Raw genomic sequence first — 18,346 nt, 5'->3', positions numbered from 1 at the left:
CTTTTACTTTGACCCGACCCTTCTTGTGTGATGGGTTCGTATCAATACTTCCCTCCCGTAGAAACGGCTTGTCCCCAAGTCGAGTCAAAACGGATTGAGGAGGTTCTTGTAGACCAGGATCAAAAACCTTGAATGATGACACCACCAATGGAGCTGAATTTGGTAGCCAAGCATTTGGTGGTAAACAAGCTGTCATGAGCTGCTGGAAGGTAACTAAAACCATCGTCTCCGCTGCTGTCATTTGTAACTTATGAGTTTGGCTGTTAATAGAGAAGACCATGAACATCACCTTCCAATTTGCTTGTATTGGAAAGCACCCACTCCCGATCTCCATGTTGTTCAGCGTACCCTGAAACTTCATTGTTGTGTTTGTTTCACAAAAGAGTGCATGTAGGCTGATTTCAGGGATGTCTTCATGGTGGTTGATGGGTTCATCACCTTTTTCAGCAATCTGATCTTCTTTCTCAACAACTTCAAGTGTGTGGGTTTGAAGGTCGGTCTTGGGATGGTGTTTGGTGCTGAAATCAGGCAGTATGTGAGGTGTAGATATGCAGGAGGTGATGATGTTTGGCACAATAGGAGATGGAACCTTGAAAGTGGTAGGTTGCATCCCTTTTATGTGTTGAGCATCATCAAATCTGCTAGAATCGTTACCTGATTTCCCATGTTGTGGAAGGTAGTGTGCCTTAAGGGCAGCTATCTTATCCCTAAAATGACATTCTATAGCTTCAAGGCGAGAGTTAATGGCCGCTAGTTGGGCAACAATGGAATCAATATAGGAACCTCCGTCTTCAGTGGTGGAATGTGCCATCGTTTCCCGGCAATGGAACCAAATGAGTCTAGAATCTGGACTCAACCAAAAGATTCGATTACTTAGATAAAATACCCAATTCGAGAAGGGTTAGTCTCCATATTACATTTACAATAGAACTTGATATATTTTAGATAACTTAGACTCTTTGAAATAGAAAAGGCTTAGCTTTATTTATACTAAAAAGGTCATAAGGAGTTTCTCCACTAAATACGCCTCTTGACTTTGACTCCCCTAATTCATCCATTGACTCCCCTAATTAAGCGACTTTGACTCCTTATGGATGACTTTGACTAGGTCCAATAAATAGCTTTGACTTTGACCCGACCCTTCTTGTGTGATGGGTTCGTATCAGGACCAAAAAAAATTGGCCCAAAATAATGAGTTTGGGATTAAATCATTTTGTTAATTAAAACTAATTGATTATAATACAGTTGGGCAAAATATTTGAGTTGCATATTTATTAAATTCTTATTAATTATTTAAACTAAAAAATGAAAATCTATAAATTCGGTTCGGTACGGTTGGGTTTGATTTTTTTTGTTTTTGTTTTTATTACACGGAAAACAAAACCGAATCGTAAGTTTGGTTTTTACAAAAACTTAAAACCGAACTGTCGGTTTTTGTTATGGTTCGTTTTTTCCAGCCGTTTTGGTTTCGGATCGGTTTCTTCGGTTTCATGCGTAGGTTCCGGGGGTAGCGCCTCTGGAGGCAGGGTCCAAGGGGTGGCATTGATGCTTTATTTAAAATTCATTAGATTTTAATTTTGACAATTGGGCGCAATGTTTTGAAATTCGGATTTCATGATGATTCTGACCTGATCCTGCAAGTATGACTTCTTAATTTTTTTGGTCATTCTCCCTGTTTTCTGGTCCTCGTAATTCACACAATCAAGCATACGAAGTTCTTGTCTCATTTTGAGTTTTATCCGATTGGAAATTTAGGGTGAAGCACCAAATTATTTCAATCTAAAAGTGTTTCATTACTCTCAGTTTATCCAGGCGTTGTATCTTATGAATCCTCAACAGGCCAACACTGATAGCTTTGCATTTGAGAAATTTTGATTGGAGACCGAACCTGCATAAGTTTAAATGTATGTTGAACAATTCCTGATGTGTATTTTAATTTGGTGATTCACAGTCGATTATTAATTACTTTCATACCTTCCCTAATTCGAAACTCAGCATGGATCGTATCGGTTCCAATCATCGTATGCCTGATGAAAAGGGGGAACATAACAAAAACCATTACAATAAGGAATCAATGTCAGCTTGTGAGCTCTGGACAGATGGACTCTTATGTGCATTTGAATATGTTAAAAGTCAAAGAAGACCAGTCAGGTCAAAGTCAAAGTCAAACACAAAACCGCACTCAACTCATCAAGCAAACATTCACAACATGAAGAAACAGGATGATGGTTATTCATCAGAACCAACTAATCTTACAGAAAACACGAGTAATACTATGATAGGAAAAGTGGATGAGAGTCATTGGATCCCGATTGGTTGGTCCAGAATATCTGAGCTTATTGAATCGGTGCAAATTCATGCTGACTGGACCTCAAACCAGTTTGATTTCAGGGATGATGAGGATGACCTTACCGTTGCAGAACTAGCCGCCCCATACTGGGAGCGTCCAGCTGGACCTGTATGGTGGTGCCATGTTGCTGCAGCCCATTCACATGTTAGTTCATGGCTTAATAACGCTTCGTGGTTACATCCTGCTATTAGTGTTGCTTTGAGAGACGAAAGCTGGCTCATAAGCGAGAGAATGAAACACCTTTTATACGAGGTATGTAATATATTTACTGCTTTTTTTTTTTTTAATTTTCGCTATGATTGTGAAATGTTTGACTTCAGTCAAATCTCGGTTAGGTCCCGGTGAGAGTTGCGGGCGGCCTGTTGTTTGAACTTCTGGGTCAATCGTTTGGTGACCCGTATAAAACCGAGGATGATGTGCCCGTTGTTCTTCGTTCTTGGCAATCACAAAACTTCTTAATAACCGCATTGCACCAGAAAGCGGTTACATCAAGTTTAAACGTATTGGGCGTCATAGAAGTTCAGATTTATTACAACTTTAATCATTTATCATTTTTAATTTATCTTTTAGTTATTTTCAGCTTACCGGATTATTGTTTATCTAGGAACTTCTTTTTGCTGGTGGTAATAATATTCCCCGGACAATACATGAAGTTATTGCTCTGTTGGCCAGCCGTCTTGCTCGGTGGGATGACAGGTCAGCTGATATATTCGTTTTTAAATTCTTTTCTGTTTGTATTTGTTTAAGGAATATTCAATATGTATAAAATACACACAGATTATTTCGGAAGTCTATATTTGGTGAAGCTGATGAAATAGAACTGAAGTTTATTAACAGGTACTTCAGGTATAATATAGTCTCAAATTATTATTATTTCACCTAATATAAACGCATATTTTTTTGTATGTTCGAATAGGAGAAACAATGAAGATTTGAACCTTTTTATTATAATACTCAACCAAGAAATCAAAAGATTATCACAACAGGTTGGCATGATTTGAACCTTTGACTTACAGAAAGTCAACAATGACTATTACTTCATGAAATTTTATTTTGGAAGGTTATTCGAGTCAAATGGTCTTTGCATGCAAGGGAAGAAATTGTATTTGAATTTCTTCAACACTTGAGAGGAAACGTAACAAAAACGTTGCTTGAAGGGATACGAAAAAGTACACGAGAAATGCTTGAGGAACAAGAAGCGGTTCGTGGTCGTTTATTTACAATTCAAGATGTCATGCAAAGCACTAAACGAGCCTGGTTGCAGGTTTGTCTGTCATAACATATAACAGTTCATAATTAATAATTCTTTATGATCTTGAAAACTATATAGAAACGAAAAATGAAAGCTTTTTTTCACGATCTTCAGGATAGAAGCACGCGAGTAACACACAATCTTGCGGTGTTTGGTGGGTGTGGTCTTATTCTGTCAATCATAACCGAATTATTTGGGATTAATGTTGATGGGATCCCGGGTGCTGCAAATACACCATATGCGTTTGGTCTATTTTCAGGCGTTTTGTTCTTGATAGGAATAATATTAATTGCAGTCGGTTTGTTATACTTTGGATTAAAGAAACCAATCACTGAAGAACAGGTTGAAGTGAGGAAACTCGAGTTGCAAGAATTGGTCAACATGTTCCAACATGAAGCCGAGACTCATGCTCAGGTTCGGAAACATGTTTCGGGAAACAACAGAATCCTAAATGATGCAGACTATGGTGATGTTTGTTTTTGCTTCAAACATCTTCAGGAGAGTAATGTCTGCAGGCGCGCAGACAATCAGCTGTGAAGACAGTTTGTTTTTTTAAAAGAATAAGATCTGCAAACAGCTTATAACTTCTTAAAACAAAAGCTATTGAAACATGCTTCAAACGTCTTCATCCTCCACAACCGGTCGTCCAGCCCTTCCAACCCTAGCCACCGCCTCCGTCGCTCCTCCACTCGCCGGCAGCCATCGCCACCGCCTCTGCTCCTCCAGGTACACTCCTTCTCTTCCTCTCTCCCTTGGTTCCGGTCGCCATAACCACCGCCATACCGCCTCCTGCTCTCTCCCTTGGTTCGGTCGCCATACCGCCGCCATAACCACCGTTCGACCACCTCCGTCGACCCCCCGCTGCTTCATCATTAAACCGTTCGACCACCGCCGTTCGACCACCTCGTTCTGGTGGTTGTGTTTTGGGCTGATTTGGTCTGCTTATATAAATTGAAAGAGTCGAGAAGTTTTATCTTGATTCATACAATCCGTTCAGTTTCTCTCTCAAACATCAATTTTGTTCATCTTCTGTTAATTTAGGGTTTTGATTCTTGAATCCGTTTGTTTTCCAGTTTTAGTCTTTATGATTGTTGTAATCAGTAGATAGATTCTAGTGTACCAGATGTGCTATAAGTGTGTATTTTAGAGTTTGATTGTCTGGTTGTTTTTGTTTGAGAGTTGTTGAAGATTTATGAAATTCAGTTTATGAAGACAGTATCAACTTATAAAAACAAACAGTCTTATTTTTTCAGCTTACAGAGCTTCAGACCACATCTTCAGCTGCAGACATAAAAACAGATGAAATAAGCTTACAGACAGTTTATGTCTGCAAAAACAAACAGCACCTATGTTGTTATTGATTAGAAGAGGTTCATTTAAGAATCCAAAACTTAGCTGCTTAGTTATTATATAGTTACATAGTTTTAGACTAGTTTGTTAAAAAAATTAGTGAAAAATGTATAGCCTAATTGATACTTGTTATATAAAAGGTTATATATGTCATTGTGAATGGTGAATAGATTTCATACTATGATGGTTTTTAGACTACATTTTACCCTCCTTAAACCCTATCCTAGTTTTGTTATTGGTGGGATTTACTGAGTACGATGATGATGGTTTTTGGACTAGATTCGGAATATAATAATGACAAACATTCCCAGTTATTGACATTATTAGCATACCATGGATCGAGACAACCCCCTAACAAAGCATGACGTGCGGCAATCATCAATAGTAGACACGTATACTGTCACACCCTCAAAATCCACTAACGGATTTTTACCGTCAGAGGGTGTGAACTAACAGGATCGGAATCATTAGTTATAATCAAACCATAAAAACGTTTAAATGAAAATAAGTGCGGAAGCGTAAAAACCAAAAGATAAAAGTTGCGTCACGCAGGACGACTCAAAACCCCATAATAACAGTTTAAAATCAGGTTGTATAAACAAAAGCGTTTCAAACAATGCATGATCCTATACCGCGCGCTCGCCTCGGCTACCTGAGAATAACATACTAAAAGTGTCAACACGAGGTTGGTGAGTTCACAAGTTTATTTAAAATAAAGCGTTTAGCGTTTTGCGTTTAGCGTTTGGCGTTCAGCGTTTTGCGTTACCAGATAGTGTTATGTCAATTATATATCTATAGGTAGCTAGCCTATAAAACAAGTATTACTAAGTGTTCGATACCGAAGCTGACTGTTTATCATTTGCCTTGCCACCAGGTCTATCCCGACCATGGTTTATGTTTAACCAAGATTACACCCACTCGACCTCCAGTCGAGTTTAGCGTTGGGTGGGGTTTGTCAAACCCAGTAGTACTACTCAACAATGACTCGCTATTATCCAATACTAAACGGTTCGATGTGAATGAAGGACTTTAGTTATTGCGTTTGCCACTTAGTCTTTACAAGTGATATATAATTTATATTAACAAAATCTTAAATGCGTTTTCGGAGTATGTTATCTCCCCAAGTGAAAAGCGTTTGAAAATAGTTTAGAGGGGTAAGTGAACTCACTGTTTGCGAAGAATTCCCAAAATAAATCACCAAAAGATGCGCGTCACAGAAAAACTCTCTTTAGCGTTCTAAAACAACAAAGAGATTTTTCTAAGTGTCGGAACTATTATCGAGTCTCTAAACTCGGCACATAATACATATGCACACAATATGTTTCGTGTTTCGTTTGTGAATCGTGTGTGACTTTAACAAGTACATTTTTGATACATTACATGTGTGAGCAATTATTTACGTGTCATGTATTAATAATGTACATCACTAGCAATTACTCCCCGAGAGGCAATTTGGTCAACACATAACAATTAACTAGCAATTATTCCCCTTAAGGGCAATTTGGTCAAAACACGACAATTAATTAGCAATTATTCCCCTCAAGGGCAATTTGGTCAAAACACGACAATTAATTAGCAATTACCATGTTTCATACAACTTTTACAAAATTCAGCAACTAGTTTCTTAATGACAGAATTCTACTTGTAAAACTAGTCTATTCCACCGATCATAGCATCTCAATTAATTTACCAAAAATCATCACAAAAGCATACATGTATTAGGTTTCCAGAACATATTTTATTTTATTTTTATTCCACATATGTTTCTCACAATGATCAAAACATTACAGCAAACTCATAACAGTCAAATTCATGCGCAACAGAATGTTATTTGAAATTCCCGTTAAACTAAAAATCCAACAAATGCAAGACCACTTGGGTTAGGTTCCTAACTCAACAAGTCAACTTCCAGAAGTGGAACCAACCCAATTGGTCTCGTAGTTCATGAGATATAATATTTACAAAACAACCTAACAGCAGGTCTAACAACTCAGCTTTGCACAACGATTTTGTAAAATCATAAAAGTTAACTTTTACACGTTCAAAAATTGCAAATTTATATTCTTTAGAAACTAGACTCAACCTAGTTTACTGTAGTATCAATTATCTCGACCAATTTTCACATTCACACCCCGTTACAGTCAATTGAACATCAACAACACAATCTGTCCAGAAACTGTTTTCAACAAAACTCAACCTATTAACTATCTATGGACCATAATCCGTTCATATGACCTTATAGACACCATAATCATTATCCATGCACATCAAATACACATTACATCCATGATTAGGGTTTTACTTGAACTCAAAATCAAGAAACAAACGATTAACATGCAATAACACCAATATTAGCTATCAATTCAACAATCAATACATCTTTCAATCAAAACAAGACATATGAACATCATGTATATAATTTCCAGATTCTAGGGTTTATAATTATACCTTCCAAAGCACAAAAATAAGCAAGGGGAAGGTAGAAGATGACTAGAATCGGGTGTAGGATGCTTCAATTGTGAAAACCAAGATAAAAAACCAAGCAATATGTGTGTGTGTGAGCCGATCGTGAAGAGAGGGGGGGGGGGGGGTAGCTGCCGTCGGGTTTGGGGAGGGAGAGAAGGAGGTTAGGGTTTAGGTTAATATTAATAATAATAATATATTACACTTAAGTCCCTCAACTTTCAAATGCTACTTTTCTAGCTTAATTAACTTAGTTTGCACATTGAGTTAACGTTTATAACAATATTATCACATAACACATAAGTCTAACACATAATTATCACATAATTATTGTTTTGACGTTTTTCATTTATTCACCAATTGTTTTCGTCAACTCGTTTGCGTTTCGGTGCAAATCCCGAAAGACTACACATGTAGTAAGTGTTAAGCGTCATTTAAACCCTAGTTTAAATGTAATGAGGTGTGCGTTATAGATTCAATGATCTTAAGTTTGAATTGACGGAGTTGAGTTAACGGAGTTAACCTGAAATTGACGATTGTCACATATACCGTGTATACTTTCACACCAGAGTGATAATGAGTACCAACCCACAAACACAAACAAACCTACAAACCCATATGGAGTGAAAAAAATATCTGACATCATAAACAGATTCATTGTTGCAACAAGGGTCGCGTGTCATCACTATTTTAGTCATTATAATACTGAATGGTAATCATATCTCGTTACAATATAAATGGCTAATTACGAAATATTAATGTCCTCAAATTTATTAAAAGACCTATGATGTTATAGTAGCTTAAAGGTTTCATACCTATGATTTTTTACATACGAAATCTAAAGTAAAATATCATAGATGTGAATATTGTGGTACAATGAATTGATTCAACCTTCTAACTAAGTATGACATCCCACAATACATCAAGTAAATAAAATTTACGCGAAACAATATTAAAAACTGTGGTCAATTTCACTTTGTACTACCTTTTATATTACCCTCCAAACTCACTATAGAAATAATATATCGGCTTACACTCGGACCAGTGTTCGGTGATGCATACTAGCATGCATGACAAGACTAACAAACGTCCTTCTTTGTCTCACGTCGATGCTCAGACCTTCAATCACATATGAACAAAAAGATGACACCACATACATATTCATTGTTGCATAAGTGTCATCTCTAATTTACGTTTCAATAAGCATTAATGTCCTCTAATTTACTAAAACACCTCATGTGTATAACAATTTAGATTTCAAGATTTCATATCCAGGTTGTTTTAGGTACGAAATCTAGAAGATAAATTATTATGATGGCGAATGTTACCGTAATTCCTTGACATTATCACCATACCATATATAGTTTAAACATCCTAACAAAGCATAACATGTGACAATACATGTCAAACAATACACATTTAACGCGAAAACAATGGTCAACTCTCAACCCTATATGTACCCGTCTTTGGTAGAAAACTTGAAAACTCTAAGTACTATTTGTTTTTCTAAAAAAGATGCGTACACTCTTTAGTCTGCGCCGTGCAGACCACGGGCATACATTGTCATATGCAGGCTGTTTGTTTTTTTCGAAGACATTTCATTAAAAAAACGTCTGCGCAAACTCTTCTTGGTGCAAACTTGGCTCATCTAATTCTAAAATCTTCTAAGGTCCGCAGATAGTTAAACACCATCACCTACCAACACTCACTGTCCACCACCACCACCCACCGTCTGCCACCACAACCCACCAACCACCACCGACTACATCATCGTCCACCACAGTTTGTACACCACCACCAGTTTATTTTAGCAGTCTACAGACGTTATAAAAACAAGCAGTCTTCTTCTTACAAACTACATAGGTTTGGTCAACCTTTTCTACATATGTCTGCAAATATGATCCGAATAATGCGGACATTTTATCTCTGAAAAAACAAGCACACGTTCTTAGATGTCATTAATGTTTATCAAAAAACGACAAATCAGTAACAACCGTGTTTACGAAACGCACACGGACCGGACCGAATATATAATCATAAAAATCCATGGGAGTTATTTGTAAATATTGAATATTATATACCGACCATCATATATTATGCTTCCAATAATATACACGTTCGCACATATTCGTAATAAGCAAATCCTAGGGTTTCTTTTTGCCGTTCATCTTAACAGGTTCGATTACTTCAATTCGTTCATATAATTTGTATAATCATCAATGTATTATTGCAATTACACTTATTCTTATTCCAATTGTACAATTGATCACTCGAATTGTATTGATTCGTATCGTATATCGTTAATTGAGTTCTAATTGTTAGGGTTTCATCAATCGGTTGTGTATCTGGTAATAAATTATTATTCTTTTGTCGATCGATGAATGTAATTGAATCTGGTATCACAATATCTTCCGTTGACTTTTGACCTACAGTCAATATTAATCTGGATTAATTGGATTGTAATTTTTATATGTAATTTTTCATATATATATATGTGTGTGTGTGCGTGTGTGTGTGTAAAGGATAGAATACAATAATCTATCATCAATACATACCCAATTAATCATCGATTCACCGAAAAAAACAAATTTGGATCGTTAATCGATCAATTTTTTACTTTTTTTCATGAAACCCGTTTTGAGCATATTATGATTTTCTTGAGCGTTTTTGTATTTTGGCTTTGGGCGTTTTGTTTTTGCCTTTAGCGTTTTGTTGTTCGCTTTGAGCGTTATTCGCATACGTTAAGGATTATTGTACTATAACCTGACTTTATATGTGTGTGGTGTGTGTGTGTGTATGTGTGTGTCAGTGTTATATAAATCGCTAGGCGTCAGCAGTAGGGTAGGGTCTAGCGATATATCGAGATTAGTATGGATTAATCGGATTGGAGTTTATATGAAATTTTACAAATGTACATATATATACATATATATACTATATTTTATACGTATAAAAATTTCAATTTTGACCAATTTTAACTAAATATTGATTAATCGGTACGAGTCGGTGGGGTGCCAACTGGTGATTGATCGGGGATTAATCGGCACGTAGACGGGATTTTTACAACCATTTGTGTGTATGTGTGTAATTTTGAAAAATTACATAAAAATGTTCACATAAATATACTTTAAACATAAATATTTAAACATAAACATAACAAACCAATGAGAAAACCAGGATTCGATTGCTTTTCAAAAAATAAATTAAAAAAAGGTCCTATACGGATTAATCCCTGATTTTTTATTGATTTGACCGACTACTGATTAATGGGACTGATTAGGTCAAGTCACATCGGTATAGGGCCGATTACCGATTAATTCCGCCAAGATCTGATTTTTACAACATTGCCTACAGTTGAAATTGGATTAATTGAGTGATTTTTTATTTCAAGCTTCTATTACCTGATTCTGTGTATTTTGGTGTTTTGCGTTCAGGAATTGATTTGTAAAATATGGGTGAGAGTGGAAGACGTCAGTTTAATAAGAGGGATAGAGAGAGGGACAGGGATAGAGAGAGGGATGATGGAAACGGTGATAACAAGAATCAGAGAAGACGAGGAAACGGAAGAGATGATAGAAGTAATAATAATGATAACAATAATAATAAGTATGATAAGAATAGGGACAAAGGTGAGTTGGTTGTTTACAGGATAATATGCCCGGATCGGGTTATCGGGAGTGTGATTGGGAAGAGTGGAAAAGTCATAAATTCAATTCGACAAGAAACACGGGCGAGAGTTAAAGTAGTGGATCCGTTTCCAGGCTCTGAGCACAGGATAATAACAATCTATTGTTATGTTCGTGAAAAAGCAGATATTGAGCCTGATGATGAAGTTGGTGATATGGAGCCTATATGCGCTGCACAGGATGCACTTATAAGGGTGCATACTGCAATTGAAAATGCGGTGGAGACGGGTCATGATTCTGATAGTAAGTATAAAGATAAGGTTAAGGCAGAGTGTCAAATTCTTGCTCCCGCTAGTCAGTCTGCCATTCTTATTGGGAAAGCTGGTGCGACTATAAAGAGGTTAAGAAGTAAGACAAGAACGAATATTAAGATTAATCCGAAAGATATTAGTGATCCTAATCATTCATGTGCCATGGAGTTTGACAACTTTGTTCAGGTTAACCTTCGTTGACTCATAATTATGTCTTTTTGGTTATTTGTTTATAGCTGACACTTTCTTGAATTTAGATAACCGGTGATCCAGAGGCGGTGAGAAAAGCACTTTTCGCAGTCTCGACTATTATGTACAAGTTTCCCCCTAAGGAAGTGGTTCCTCTTGAAACATCTGTTACTGAAGCTCCACCGAGCATCATTATACCTTCTGATGTACCAATATATCCTACTCCTGCTGGGCTATATCCAAATGTGGAACCGTATGTTCCCTCGAGACCTGTTTCTTCTGTTTTTGGTGTTTCACATCTGCAAGATTTCCCAGGTTATCTAGATTCAGGGAGCCAATGGCCAATTTACTCTTCTGCCCTTCCTGTGGTTTCTGGATTTTCTGGTGCATCTTTATCAGGGGAGTTAGTTATAAGGATTTTATGCCCGTTTACCAAAATTGGGCGTGTTATCGGAAGGGGTGGAGCCACTATTAGAAATGTCAGAGAAGCCAGTGGTGCTCGTGTTGATGTTGATGATACTAGACGCGATGAATGTATTATAACAATCCAAGCAACAGAAGTATGTTTTTTTTTTGTTTTTTTAAAGAAATATATTTTTTTATTTGGTATCTTAACATATTGTGATGTTTTTTGCAGTCATTGGATGATGTAAAATCAATGGCGGTTGAAGCAGTCCTTTTACTTCAAGGAAAGATAAATGAAGAAGAGGAGGAAGATGTTTCCATGAGGCTTCTTGTGCCTTCTAAAGTTATTGGTTGCATCATAGGTAAAAGTGGTTCAATCATAAATGAAATTCGAAAAAGAACTAGGGCAGATGTTCGCATATCCAAAGGTGAAAAACCAAAATGTGCAGATGCTAATGATGAACTTGTTGAGGTTGGTTTTATTTTAAAATCTCTAATTAGTTGATCTTTTTTAGTTTTTTTATAACTATAATTCTAACATGTAGGTGATTGGAGAAGTTGGCAGCGTGAGAGATGCACTTGTTCAGATTGTTCTCCGCCTTCGTGATGATATTCTGAAAGATAGGGATACTGGTCATAAACATAACCCATCTTCAGGGAGTGATTCTCTGTATGCAGGTGGAAGTGGTATTCACGTACCTTCGGTTTTACCTAGTGTTTCATCACTTGCTCCTTTAGGTTATGAGCACCGAGCTGAAACCGTGAGTGGGTTGGGCTTACTTTCTTCAAGCTCCATATATGCGGTATGCTCGTTATCGAATCACCATTAATTATACAATAAATTTGTGGAGTTTGTGTTGTATGCTAAGTGGATATGTTTCTGGTTACAGATGAGTGACACTGGGTATGGATCTTTGTCTTCTTATTCTTCAAAACCACTCTATGGAGGGTAAGTAGTTATTTTCTCAACACATTAACCGTACCGTCTTTGGTATTATTGACCATTTTGCCCTTTGCTAATTTGATCTTTGATGTTAACCAGATTGCCTCCTTCTGCATCTGAGATGGTCATCCCTGGTCATGCGGTCGGTAAGGTTATGGGTAAAGGTGGAGCCAATGTAGACAATATTCGTAAGGTGATTTTCATACCTTCTTTTCTTTTGTTTTACAATTTATATTATTAGAGAGATTAATTACTATTAAAGATTCTCGCTAAATGTTTTCTTGTCTTTTAGATATCGGGGGCTTCTGTGGAGATATCTGATAGCAAATCATCCAGGGGTGATCGTGTGGCTGTGATTTCTGGGACATCCGAACAAAAGCGTGCAGCTGAAAACCTGATTCAAGCTTTCATATTGGCCACCTGATTATAACTTGAAGGTGAATTATGGTTTTAAGTTTGTGGGAAATGCTCTTACAAATAGTCTCGTTTAGGGTTTTCTTACATGACATGGATCTCAATCTCTTGGGTTCTTTCTGCTGGTGTTTTCATTTCTTAAGATCTATCTGGAAGGTTCATCAATGGTGCTTGCAAGAATCTGCAAAGATTCCATTCAGCGGCACTTGTAATCTTTTCTTTCTCAACATACTCTTTTTAATTAACTCCTGTTCTTTGGTAGTGCGGATTCTGTCTTTTGAAATAATATTATGCTCGTGCGGTTACTATTCTGTCATAACTTTAATCATGATAGTTGGTGTTTTCTGAGTGTTTGCTCGTTTTCTTGGTTCCTGAATCGCCTGTATAATCCCTTCTACAGCTGATACATTCTGAAATGGTAAGCTTCTTGATCTGCTTCGTACCTTCTTGATTTGGTATTTTGGTATACATGATCTCGAAGCACAATATTATGCTGCTAAGAATAAGGGGATATATAGCTCTCCATGAGACTTACATTTAGCTTTTACCTTCAAAGTTTTTACTCTTTATAAATCAAATTCAATTTTTAAACTACACCGAAATCTTTCACCAAGTTTCTTCATCGTTTTATCAAATTTAACTAATCGTGACTTTACGTAATTCCACGCTATCTGCTTCATGTAGTTTTAACCTTTATAAATCAAATTTATTTTTAAACTCACCAAACGTTGTCAGATTAGCTAGCTACTCCCGAATTTAGGTAATTTCACACTATCTGTTACTTATCTATGACTTATGAATCAATTCTCAGTTTTACACTATCTGTGACGGCTATGACTTGTGAATAATTCTCATCTTTCTTATGCTATCCAGTCTTATAGTGAACCAAGATTTCACCATTAGACCGAAAAATGTGTGCCAAAAAAAATGGCAAGTTGCAAGAGGGAAACTAGTTCGAGAATGAGAGACTCGTCCTAGAATAACTAAGAAGTACAATATTCTAGATCAAAAGTGAGTCTACTACTTAGGACCTGAATGTTCAAGGGTTGTCTACATATTTTTTGAAACTTCCTCATTTGTAGAGAGTTGTATGATACATATTGTTAGATATTGATATTGCTCATATGTGATGACGTGGCATACAAATACATAAAAGCTGTTAGCAACGATTATCATATGAAGACGTAATTCAGACCAACAAGTAATGTTTTGATATGTTGATCTTAATTGTGCCTTCATATAGTAGTCTTTGCTATTAAACTTTTATGTGTTTGTATGGATCACATCGTCACATATTAGCTCTAGCGATATCTTGAAATAATATGTATCCTACAAGGCTACAAGTGAGGAAGTTGTAGAAAGTATCATATAGAAGACTTAGAACAATCAGGCCCTCTCAAGTATTTTTGATGTATTGAGTAGAATAGTAGCTTCACTTTTGCTCTAGGACTTTGTATTTCTCTTGGTAACTCTGCAACGAGTCTCTCATTTTATGAAACAGTTTCTCATAATTTTCCAGTTTGTTTTCCTGCACACATTTTTCTCGTCCTTATGATGAAATCTTGTTTCATTATTTTGATCTCTAGTAGTAGTAGTTAACCTGGTTTTTAAAAAGTGCGAGGATGGTAGAAACTCGAATGACAGGATTAAAATAGGCTTGATTTTTATTTGAAAAATATGATAGTGGTAGGTGCTATTTCAGAGGGGCTACTCTCCAAATTACAATACGAATATATAATTTTGATAACATAGACAATGGACAAATGATCTAGCTCTATTTGTACTAAAAGGTCACAAGGAATTTACTCGCCTCTTGATTCAGCCTCTTGATTTTGACTTCCTTATTTCAGCCCATGACTTTGACTCCTTGTTGGATAGTTATCAGAGAAGCTTGGAGGCGTTTAGGTCTTGAAAGTCGAGGCGTGAAGCTAGAGCCTCACTCGTAAACGACGTGTTTACGAGCAAAAGCTGCATCTTTCAAATCTCTTTTACATACCAACCTTCTTCTATTAAGTAAACCATTTATTATCTTTCCATTCTTTTTAGTCATTTTTACATATCAACCTCCAACATAATCCATTCCCTAATATTTACTATTTTGAACCACACGTGCATGAAGTTAGAGGTCAGGAACTGATTAGGAACTGGTTTGACAAGAACCGGAATACCAATCTGAACCGTAGGGTTGAAGCCGGCTCGGGAACCCCTCCTTCAAACTGGTCATAACCGGAGCAAACTGATTGAAACCGGAACCAGTTTGAAACTGAACTGCCCTTTTTTCATTCGAAAAATCATTTTGAAACCAGAAGTCGAGAACCGGCTTGAGCAAAAACCACTTTTGTGGACCCAAACGGTTTTGAACTAGAGTTGCTTTTCTACGCCTTTACATGAAGTGCAGCCTTAGGGTCCTGAGGATTTTTCTTGAGCTCGTTAATTAAAACAAAAAAAACCTTAGGTAGTTAAAATGTTAACCACAACTGTGGTAGCCAACTGTTTTATATTCTTTTAGTGGGTTTTTCGGATTCATATATAGCAGGGATAGGCTATACGAACGCCCCAGAAACTATTCACGCAATAATCATATCATATTGTCTGTATAAGGTTGTACGACTTGTATGATACAAGTACGGGCCCACATAAAAAGCAAAGTTCAGTTTTTTATACAAGCCTGATCATATGTATTTTTATACTCATAAATCTGCGCCTTTCCAACACATCTTAGTAACGGTGGGCTACATGCCCTTTGGTGTTGTATGTATAGTCAGCACCCTTTTAGTATAGGTCGGTACTCCGTTTCTAGTTCTGCAAACTGCGATTTGGAATCAGGTGCCACATCAGCAAGTAACAACACCAGGGCCCTGGATTCACTTGCTTATTCTATTCATTTGTATTTTTACTATCTGTGTTTGCGTGTGCACATTATGTATCATTTAGCGACTTTGTAGTGTATATACTGAAAGCCTACACAGGCATAAAACCAAAATTTTAATGTAACTATGTTAGTTCATCTTAATACATTTAAAATGGAATTGATTGTTAAAACTGAGCATTGCTACTGGAGAGCTTGTCAATCTTGTATTCTTGTTAGCATTAGTGCTATGTCAAGGTGTTTTTAACTTTTTATTATTGTTATTTATTAACTGTTATGAACTTTTAATAATCAAAGTCATGTCATTATATTAGTCAAAACAAAATAACCAAGTAAACTTCAAACCTGAAATTATATCGGCGTCCATGTTTATATGCAAGTGAATACATAGAGCCCAAAAGATTTACTTGACTGGTTGGCAACTCTGACCCAAATTTACCCATAAGATTTTTAAAATAACCCAAACTGACCCGAATCAGTCCTTTGAAAATAGTTTCATTTTGACTCTTTCAAATCATCCGTCAGAAAGTGTAACGAATCTATTCAAGTGACCGTGTCTTTTGGGCTCAAAGCAATGGAACTGGCAATATTCTACCAAGATTGCTCTCCATCCACGACTCACGAGTAGCAATCCGACGAGCCAAAAAAGTGTTCCACCATTTGCATCTCATTGGCAAAAAACGGCACACGGTGAAACTGTGAAAGGTATATCAAAACCTTTATTGCTAGGATTCACCCGAGTTGCCAACCAGTCAAGTAAAAGGCTCCACGTTAAACTAGTAATCTTTTTAGTACTACATTATTCCACCGTGACGGTCAAAAACATTCTTCTACTTCTACATTATCATCATATTAAATTATATTTTATAATAAACTCATAAAATGTTTTGAGATTATTAAAGAAAAAAAGAACAAAGAAATAAACAAACATTATCCGAAAGTAGTTTATTTATGATTTATGAGTTATGAACTTACGATAACATTATAGAACTTTGGGCCAATCTTAAAGGACCTTAAGCAATTAACCTTGGACTTGGACTCTCTCGAGTGGACTAGAAGGAAAAAATTTTGGACAGACTACTCAATAAGTTAACGACGGTCTAACTTGGCTTGGACTCAGCTCGACTCGTTTACAAGAATAGTCATCTTGGCTTGACTCAATCATGACTCGTTTTCAAGCTTTTTTTTTAATAACCCTATCTATCTCTTTTGTTAACATATATAAACTTTAGCCGTGAACTAACTTGTATAATTAAGTTACTATAAGCGATTACAATGAAGTGACAGGCAAACGGGCAACAAGCTGCGCCGCAACCCACTTTTGAAAACATATGTATATATCACTAAAAGAATAATATTTAAAGACTATCCATTAAATGTATTGGAAGTTGGAACTCAACAATTTAAATAACTATTGGTCAACTACCGGTACTCTTATCTTTCACTTTTGTTGCCAACCTCAATCTTAAGCATAGTCATCATAGATTCACACTTGATTTTCATATGTTTTCGCTCATAATCATTGAAGCAAAATCAAGTGTATATCTGTAATGATATCGTAAGCTCGATTTCCCTTGGCAATAGAATAAAAGTTCAGGGTCGTAATTGAATTATCAGTATAAATTACTATCGAAGAATGAGTTATATTTTGAGCTATCATCCAGTTTTCCCACCAACTTAACTACTTATAATGGGATTCAAGTTAATTTTATATTTTTTTATTTAGAGACAATTTCACAGAATGCTAACCAAGTTTTCGTTTTACCTTACTAAAGTAACTCAATATCTTTTTGTCTGTATAAAATCACTCGAGTTTCATTATGTGTTCCATTGTGACATATTACACAAAAAAGCCGCCTATTGTTTCATTCCCATAATCGGGTCAATATGACTTTGTGTCTACCAAGAAATTGTACCAATTATTTGGCATCATAAATCATATCACTAGTCCACTTCATAGAGGTTTTGTCTCGGGAGATCTTAGAGTTTAAATCCGGGCATGAGGTATATTAGTTGGGAGCGGGAGTAGGATGATAGATGGTCGTTAATAAAAGCGTTGGTCATATGACATTTTGTTAGTAATTATATTTAATGCTTTGGTTAAACAAATTTTGAATGTGTTTTATGAAAAAAAAATATTCTTTTGGACTTAAAAAGAATAAAAATGACCGTGT

The 18,346-nt window shown here is 36.3% G+C and overlaps 2 protein-coding genes across 2 annotated transcripts; both read left to right on the top strand.

The window, feature by feature from the left end:
• Positions 1–1,973: 1,973 nt before the first annotated feature.
• LOC143557229 (uncharacterized) lies at positions 1,974–5,079 on the top strand. Its single transcript, XM_077046347.1, has 8 exons — positions 1,974–2,602; positions 2,686–2,868; positions 2,955–3,046; positions 3,128–3,187; positions 3,267–3,336; positions 3,411–3,614; positions 3,717–4,063; positions 4,949–5,079. Exons 1-8 carry the CDS (start codon positions 1,997–1,999, stop codon positions 4,965–4,967), a joined length of 1,581 nt encoding a protein of 526 aa, XP_076902462.1. The 5' UTR covers positions 1,974–1,996; the 3' UTR covers positions 4,968–5,079.
• A 4,441-nt stretch (positions 5,080–9,520) lies between these two features.
• LOC143557255 (KH domain-containing protein At4g18375-like) lies at positions 9,521–13,622 on the top strand. The gene is made up of 8 exons (XM_077046371.1): positions 9,521–9,591; positions 10,850–11,538; positions 11,610–12,101; positions 12,179–12,418; positions 12,492–12,749; positions 12,837–12,895; positions 12,989–13,082; positions 13,182–13,622. The coding sequence occupies exons 2-8, from the start codon at positions 10,867–10,869 to the stop codon at positions 13,311–13,313; spliced, it is 1,947 nt and encodes a 648-aa protein (XP_076902486.1). The 5' UTR covers positions 9,521–9,591; positions 10,850–10,866; the 3' UTR covers positions 13,314–13,622.
• Positions 13,623–18,346: the final 4,724 nt, after the last annotated feature.

This window comes from Bidens hawaiensis, unplaced genomic scaffold, assembly GCF_021521415.1.
Source record: "Bidens hawaiensis isolate Kalapana, Puna unplaced genomic scaffold, B.hawaiensis_p1.1 tig00018849_1, whole genome shotgun sequence".
Classification (NCBI taxonomy): Eukaryota; Viridiplantae; Streptophyta; class Magnoliopsida; order Asterales; family Asteraceae; genus Bidens; species Bidens hawaiensis.
The sequence above is the reverse complement of the archived record's forward strand: the minus strand, read 5'-3'. Positions and strand labels throughout refer to the sequence as shown.

Excerpts from the sequence above, each read along its gene's own strand:
- LOC143557229 (XM_077046347.1), top strand. The coding sequence starts at position 1,997 with ATGGATCGTATCGGTTCCAATCATCGTATGCCTGATGAAAAGGGGGAA. Across the intron at positions 2,869-2,954 it reads ACGTATTGGGCGTCATAGAA|GAACTTCTTTTTGCTGGTGG; the intron begins GTTCAGATTTAT and ends TTGTTTATCTAG. Across the intron at positions 3,188-3,266 it reads GAACTGAAGTTTATTAACAG|GAGAAACAATGAAGATTTGA; the intron begins GTACTTCAGGTA and ends ATGTTCGAATAG.
- LOC143557255 (XM_077046371.1), top strand. The coding sequence starts at position 10,867 with ATGGGTGAGAGTGGAAGACGTCAGTTTAATAAGAGGGATAGAGAGAGG. Across the intron at positions 11,539-11,609 it reads AGTTTGACAACTTTGTTCAG|ATAACCGGTGATCCAGAGGC; the intron begins GTTAACCTTCGT and ends TCTTGAATTTAG. Across the intron at positions 12,102-12,178 it reads TAACAATCCAAGCAACAGAA|TCATTGGATGATGTAAAATC; the intron begins GTATGTTTTTTT and ends TGTTTTTTGCAG.